Source organism: Patagioenas fasciata, chromosome 1 (genome assembly GCF_037038585.1).
Source record: "Patagioenas fasciata isolate bPatFas1 chromosome 1, bPatFas1.hap1, whole genome shotgun sequence".
Taxonomy (NCBI): domain Eukaryota; kingdom Metazoa; phylum Chordata; class Aves; order Columbiformes; family Columbidae; genus Patagioenas; species Patagioenas fasciata.
In genome coordinates this window covers 100,853,697-100,861,575 of record NC_092520.1, presented here as the reverse complement: position 1 = coordinate 100,861,575, position 7,879 = coordinate 100,853,697, and the positions used below count along the sequence as shown (strand labels likewise).

The 7,879-nt window shown below is 41.1% G+C and overlaps 1 protein-coding gene across 1 annotated transcript; it reads right to left on the bottom strand.

Annotated features, from left to right (window-relative positions):
• Positions 1–216: 216 nt before the first annotated feature.
• Positions 217–7,380, bottom strand: DYNLT3 (dynein light chain Tctex-type 3). Its single transcript, XM_065862822.2, has 5 exons — positions 7,236–7,380; positions 5,729–5,770; positions 3,775–3,898; positions 2,796–2,873; positions 217–1,680 (listed from the first exon to the last, which is right to left on the bottom strand). The coding sequence occupies exons 1-5, from the start codon at positions 7,263–7,265 to the stop codon at positions 1,604–1,606; spliced, it is 351 nt and encodes a 116-aa protein (XP_065718894.1). The 5' UTR covers positions 7,266–7,380; the 3' UTR covers positions 217–1,603.
• Positions 7,381–7,879: the final 499 nt, after the last annotated feature.

Here is a 7,879-nt window from a genome sequence, read left to right as displayed (position 1 = left end):
CAGAACTCTGTCTGCAAAGCAAGAAATTTTGGATGGTATTGTGAATTACATGTACACGTGTTCCTTTGTAGTCTCATACTAGCTATATGTATACACAGTTCAAGCAACGAAATGGTTTTTAGCTTGTTCTTTGTACAGGACACTTGCTACCTGCCTTAATAGTCAGTTATCTGGAAAACAAAAAAAAAAAACAAACAAAATCAAACAAAACAAAACTGTGTAATAGTGTTTTAATATTAATTTGTTAAAATCCAAAATCCAAACCAGCCTCACGGTGGCTGTTATGTAGTTACCAGTCTCTTTCAAAGACATGCAGTAATAAAGAAAAAATTCTATACTTAAGCAGCATCTGAGAAAACAACTTAATGTAGCTGCCACTTAGTGGCAGCAATCATTTAGGCATTTTTGGTATTGATACATCTCTTTATCATATAATTTGTGCATTAATCAACAAAAATGTAGGCCCCAATCCAGCAAATACTTGCGTGTGTGCAAATGCTTTTCTTCCATGTGGAATATTTCAAGTTAAGACTCATCACATGAGCAAAGTTAAGAACTTGCATAAATCTTCAAAAGAGGGGAACTCTTAGTGCTTAAAACTGAGTTGTATTATTTCATAGGACTAAGATCCAATTCTAGCCTTAGAGAACATAGAAAACACTCCTACAAAGAACGGATATGTTGTTTTAAGATAAATGCTTTCAAAGCTAACAAGAGCCTTTGTGCCTTCTCTCCTAACGACTTAATACTGCTTGGAATAATGTGGGTTCAGTCTTACTGCTCTAGCTCCTGGCTACTGCATGAAGAATCAATAAAGTGCTTGTCACAAATTCTGCAGTCATGGTATAAAGTCAAATTTCAGTACCTTCAGAATGTTTTTAGATTTATAAACTATGAATTAAGGGCTGATGTCTGATCCCCAGCAAGCTTCCCTTGGTCAATAACAAATGTTATGTTCCTCATTCTGAAGACAAATCAGAATTCTACTAGGACTAGGTATATTTCACCTTTGTCCCAGTGAAGTCATCCTCTGCCTCCAGGGGAAAAGCTTAACTGGATTTAATTTCAATGTAAATGTTCATGCTTGACTGAAATGTGATGCTCATGCAATTTCACAAGCACCAACATTCAATGTGACAGTTCACTTCGTTTAATCAGACATGAAGCACCAGTATTGTTTACAGAATATCCACTCTGAATTGCGTTCATAATTCGTTCACAAATGCACCATAGTCCTAAGACGTCTTGCCCTCTGACCTTTCCTTTGACTTAGTGTTTTGTTCCCCTTGAATATCAAGTATCTTTGATACTAGCTTTGATATAAATCGTATTGATCTTTGTGGCATCTTCTCATTAACATACATCTGAATATTTAAATTACTAAAAATTTCTCTTTAGATAGATACATATATATTTTAAATTTTTTTGCTAGCTTTCAGAAAATTAATCTATGAGAACTGGCTTAGACTGTATGCTCCCTGTAGAGAACTTGTGTATGCTCCTCATACAAAAACAAATAATGGTTTGAAATATTTAGCCATATGTTTGGATGATTATTTTTTTTTAAAGGCTTCGGTGTTGCTTATATTTATCTTCCAGCCAGCTACAGGATAATAGCAACAGCAAACACATAGACAATGCAGTTCATTGTTCGGTTTTCCCATCTCACTGTGCAGGTTCCTAGAAGAGATTATTACAAAAAAAAAATAGAATTCCAGTATCTTTACTACATTTGCTTTATTGCAGTGCAAATTATGCAAAATTAGCATGAATAATTCATCTGTGATTTAAAGCAAGTACTATTATGTCATCTTGGCTACAAATAGATGACACTGCTCAAAACATTTTCATTAACTTGTACATTGTTTACTACCTAACACGAGCCTTGTGTGCTTAAGACAGTTTCGAGGAAAACACCATTTCAGTGTTTTTCTTTAAAAGCTAGGATTGCAAATATCCTTGAAAATCTCATACTGAAACTGGCAAGATAATCAGACAAAAAATCAGAACAAAGACCGGATCAAATATATTCTAGTGTACTTGCTTTCTGTAATTTTTCCTATTCTATTGCATCAATATATCAAGGCCTTACAAGCCAAGGAAACATGAAGATTAAACTGTACTTGTTTGCTGAACTTCATTTTATGATTTCTGGGGTTTTTTAACCTCAGTTGACTTTCTAATGCCATCTCTATTTTAAAGTTAAATCTTGGCGCCCCCTTCTAAAAAGACCTTTCTTAGTCTGTGATAGGCGTAAGATTATTTTAATCTTGTTTCCCCAAGATACTCTGAATCTGGGAACAAAATGCATTCAGATCTAATTTAGAAGCAATAAAACACATCCAAAGCCCGGCTGATAGTTAAGCAACGGAAAGACACACTGTTAGTCAACCTATTTCTGTTTTTTACCAAGTTCTGCTCTCCTCCAAAGTAGCGCTGTTGCCTCGCAGCAGACAGGCAGGTATGTTTAGGGCTACCCACTTGCATTTATTGCCAGCAATGTTTTGCTGCCTCTTCAACTGACCTGTGGTTACTGACAAAGACTAAATGTTTTGACTCTTGTTTCAGAATGAAGGCATTTCTACTCCTGTTTCTCATAATTTACAAAGCAATCACTCTTAATGCAGGCACTAGCTGCTAACAAAATATTTCTGCTGGAATTGTAAACAACCATCTAATCCTGGAAGCTACTGCTTCTATAATCTCTCCTGAAAATGTTCAACTTAACTATCACAACTGAGCAATAAGTAATGTTTCTTTTACTGTAAATTTTTAATTTGAGTGAGGAAACTTACCATCAGTTGTAGTATCCCAGAAGCATGAGCTTGCTGTGTGAAGACCAGCTCCACTCCTTTGCATCACTGCACAGGTTACTGCAAGATACAGTCATTAAGCAGGTGAATCATTCAGTACTTCTGAACTCAAGCCTGCATCATGTTTTCCAAGGGCTGGCTGGTGACATTCAGCCAAGTCAAAACCTTTTTTGACAACACCCTCACCCTCAGCATTTTCCTCAAGAACCTGGTATTCATTTCACAATTATTTTTACTCTCATAAAGACAACTGCTTTAACAAATGCTTGCTAGTCGGATTATGGCTTTTATCTTTTAAACTACTTATACATGGCTTGTGTCACATGCACCTCAGAAGGGGATTGCAGGTGCTGTCCTCACAGGTACAGCAGAAGTCGCACTTGATGAGAGCTGTTTCCCGAAAGTACTGGTGGACTGCTCTCCGAAACCACACTCAAGTAACAGGCAGCATTTCTAGACTGACCAGTGATGGCCATAAAACCAGTGACAATCTGAATCCAAGACTTTCAAAACAGAGTGAAAACACTTGCTATTACATCAATACTCCAAAAAATGACCGAAGTGGCTTAAACTACTTTTTTTCCATTTAGCTTCCACAGATATGCATGTAAATATAATGGCACACGACTTAACACACAGGACTAAAGTTCTGCAAATGTCTATACTTATAGGAAGCTTAATCCTACTGAAATTATTATTTAAGATAAGCGATTATTTCCTGAACTGATACCAAGAAGTTTATGTAATGTTTTGCAGTTGCTTAGCAGTCAGGAAAGACTGTGTCCACCAGGTGACACCACCATGGTTTTACCACAGATATTACTAAAAATCTATATAAAGGAAGAGTTCAGGAATCTGTTTACAGTTTAAAGCTTTCTAATGAATACAGCACTGCATTCACATGAACCTTCCAGCAATTATTGTGATTGTATGTGGTAAAAGTATGGCTGCTTGTACTTACCAATGTACTTATACGTTTTTCCGAGCTTTACCAGATGTGTCAGCGACTGTTCTACTATAGCAGCAGTCCACTGGTTGACTTTGTTGTGATTATAATCTGCCTTGCCTAAAACACTTTCTATGCACTAGAACAGAGAAAACAAAATCAGTTACAGTAAACCTAGTTTAAAATATAGGGCTTTAAAATGTCTTACATAATCTGAGGAATTTTATCTGGCAATTGGATTACTTTAAATCCCTTGAGCTCATCAGGCACCAGTTGCTGAATGGGAAGCAAAATGAGCCTTCTTGGAAACTTATTTTTAGTACATATTTACCGTATTATTACATGGAGAAAAATGAGGCTCTGACTGAACATCTATCATAGAAAAGACCTTAGCCATATGCTTTAAGTACCAAGTTAAGTGAATGGATTTATTTACCACTGAAGATATTAACACATCCTACTGTTCTTCATGACTGCCTGCTCCATCTTGGCTTTCATAAATGAAAATGGTACAACTCAAATCAATAATGTCAGTTAGGACTGGCCAACCTTTCAGAGACTGTGAGCAACAATAGTGAAATGCACACCCCAGCTTAAAAGATAAGCAAGATATGAGTGAGAGATACTCAAGGGTCATATCTTGCAGCACAAGAAATACGGAACTGCTTGAAAACCGCATGTTCTCTCAACTGCTAGAGATTGGCCAATCCTTGCTTAAAATGTTTGAACACAATGCCTTCTCTCTAACTCTTAAATTGCATTATCTGCTTCTAAGAAATTCAGAATTATGTGCTGATGGATACTTCTTAAAATTGAGAAATTCGGTTAAGAAATGCAAACCTGGAAAAACTAAATATTATAAAATAAAACTATGTTCTCCTCTGATTCAGTAAGATGAATCCCATGCACTAACCACCCACTAACAGGCTGTGTAAGAGTGTTGTGCCCCAGATCTTAAAAAGCCCAATTAGTTCTGATCACAGTGCATAAAGCTGGACAAAGGGCTCAATGGAAAGAAACATTCATGAAACAGAAGAGGGACAAGATCCCTTGGGGATTTTGGTCCTTCCAGAAATGTACCCAGTGCTAAAGCTCCTCGGCTCTGGTTAAGCTTTCCATCAGAGGCAGAAATGCTTGGCTTTACTCCCAGTGTCTGTAGTCTCTGTCATACCACAACCAGCCTTTCAAGGCAGGTTCAGTTATATAAAGCATTGAATTAGCATTTATCTGACATTCAGGAACTTTCTGTTTTCTACTGGAATAGTTCTCAAAGTGCAGCTCTTTCCCTTCCCGACAAGGCAGTTGGGAAAGGACCTGCAGAGCCCCTCTAGGCATTTCTTTCTCAAAATGGTATTTGCCTGCAAAACCTGACAGTACCTGTATGCCACAGGCCCTTCATTAATCCCTTTCCAGTTAATACATATTTCACTTAGACCATCGGGTTACTCAGTGTCAACCTGTTCTTGTTGTGTGAAAATTATTTTTCAATAGCATTGCTAGAATAATGAGCTCATGTAGTGCAACCTCCTGTTCAAGCCAAGGCTCACTTCCTAGTTTGACTGCACTGCTCAAGGCCTTGTCCAGTCAAGTGTTAAAAATCTCTAATGATGGAGAGTCCACAAGCTCTCCTTGTGACCTCTCTAGTGATTAACTACTCTCTAGCTGGATAAAGGGGAAAAAAAAAAAAGGTGTGAATTTCCCTTGCAACCTGTGGCTGCTGCCCCTTGTCTTTCCACTGTAATGTGAATTCTCTCTTTTCTCTCGTCTACCTTCTCCTATTTAGGTAGTTGAAGACAGCAATTAGACGAAGATAACACAGCTCCAAATGAAATCGTCTTTATTTTATATAAATAATACTTTCATATAAGACTGGATTTATCTGGTATGGTAAATGACAGTAACTGCTTTCACTACAGTGCAAGGTGAGATAAAGAATTTCTTTGAAATACCCTTGTGAGCTAAAACCTACCTCCTTAACTATGTTGTGGGCCTCATCAGCATTGAAGATCATCTGTAATAAAAAAGAGTTGTTGTTATTTCTGATACAAAAGTAAACAAATTATGCAGTTTTACTCCAAGTAATATGTAACAATCAGGCCCCATGGATGATTATTTGTATCGTGTAGTTTGTTAGCCTAATTCTAAAATCTTATTTTTTCCCCAGCAGCATACACACATTACTTAGTATTGTTTTGATAGCCACATTTCAGTGGGTCAAAAAACTTGGGTCTCAGTGAGCCTGGAAACAGGTTCAACTTGCACTTTCTGTAAAGATTAAATTCCACCACTGTCTATGCTTGTCATGGGAATATTCTCCAAGACAATCTCTTCGGCAAATCTTTTCCCCTGGGTCTTAATCTTGGTTTTTACCGGAGTCATGGATTTTCCCATAGGTTAAAACACCAGCACAGATTGCCCAGAGAGGGGGTAGATGTCACATCCCTGGAGACATTCCAGGTCAGGCTGGACAGGGCACTGAGCAACCTGATCTAGTTGAAGATGTCCCTGCTCATGGCAGGGGGGTTGGACTAGATGAGCTTTAAAGGTCCATTCCAACCCAAACTATTCTATGATTCTATGATTTTGCTGTCAAATGGTAACACACAGTTTTGCAACCCTAGTATCAAAACAACTAGTTTCCACAATCATTAGCTCACCCAAGTAACTTTCTCCAGTGCAGAAAAAGATTGCGAGTTTTAATGCCTCCTGTTTTCTGTTCATTCCTATTCACCAGCATTTAGCTTGTCTTCCGAAGGAAACACCACACACACTGTTGTGCCATCTGTCTCTTCATACGCATCAATTTCAAACACATGGGCAAGGACAGAAACCTCAAGGACAAGATGTTTCTACAAGTCGTTTGTTTTGGGTTTTTTTGTTAATGAAAACTGGTGGCTCGATCCCCTGTGGCGGTGGGGCGGGAAAGGCTCCTTCCTCAGTTCTGGCTGGCAGGGATCAGCCTGCAGTGCCAACCGTGCCCAGCACTTCTTTTTTTTTTTTTTCTTTTCCAGGGATGAGATAAGAAAAATGGCCGCAGACTGACAGCACCACGGCGGGCAGCAGCACCCCGGAACACCCCTTCCACTTTCCCTCACAGCAACTTCCAGCTCCCCGAACTCAAATCGAAGCCCGGAAGGGGGGCAGCGCCGAGCCCCCAGGCCCCACCACTACACCCCGTTGCGTCCGGAGGCAGGCGGCCAAGTGTCGCACGGACCCCGGGGGTACCCGAAGGGCGAGGAACGAGAGGTTCCCCTCGCACTGCCCACTCGTATCACTACACCCCTCAACCTGCCTGTTCCGGCCAAGGCAGGGGCAGCGGCCCCGACAGCGCTGCCCGACCCCTGCCAGGCTCTCAGTCGCTTCTCTTCGCTCCGGTGCTGTGGGTTGTGCCCGGGCGAGGGACGAGGTCGGAGGATCTCGCCCCCATCCCCGACCGGACACAGCCCACAGCCCCGTCGGAGGGCAACAGCCCCTACCTCGTCGTTGTGGGGGTGAAACTCCTCCATGGCCCCGGAGCGGGCGGCGGCTCTTCCGGCAGCAGCAACGGCGGCGGCGAGTCCTGCGCGGCTCCGCCTCGGGCGGGCGGGGCCGGATCTCCGCGGGTCGGAGGTGCTTGGAGCCGGCTGGGCTGAGCCGAAATCGAAAAGAGTCAGTGTCCACCCGCAGAGTCGCCGGCAGGCTGGCAGTGACCATCTTCGGGCACTCGGGCTGCTGAGGCGGCCGCTCCTCTGCCGGCTGGTGCGGGAGGTGCAGCTCTCCGTTGCTGCCGGTGCGTTTCGCTTCGGCTGTTGCCAGTTTTCAGCAACCCTGCACCGGGTAATGCGACCTGGTGTTCACAGTCCCGTATAACAGCGGTGAAGTATTTATTTGTAGCTATATCGTTATATATATGCCCTTTGCTGGGTATAGAGAAGTCATACAGAAGTTCCTCCAGAGGAGCGGTCATGTGCTTGCCCCTCTCCCCTTTTTTTCCCTTCTGTTTCTGGTTGAATCTGTGTCAATTATCTGACACAAAGTTGCCATTAGGTTTTCATAATGGCAAACTGCAATCTCGAGTTCTTTTAATTTCGCTTAATAACAAAAAAAAAAATTATCCTGAATTTTGACTCAATACATAAAT

Bases quoted from the DNA above. Each gene is read 5' to 3' on its own strand.
- DYNLT3 (XM_065862822.2), bottom strand. From the start codon at position 7,265: ATGGAGGAGTTTCACCCCCACAACGACGAG. The intron at 5,771-7,235 runs GTAGGGGCTGTT...TTTTTATTACAG, and splicing joins TTCACCCCCACAACGACGAG to ATGATCTTCAATGCTGATGA. The intron at 3,899-5,728 runs GTAGGTTTTAGC...TCTCTGTTCTAG, and splicing joins CCCACAACATAGTTAAGGAG to TGCATAGAAAGTGTTTTAGG.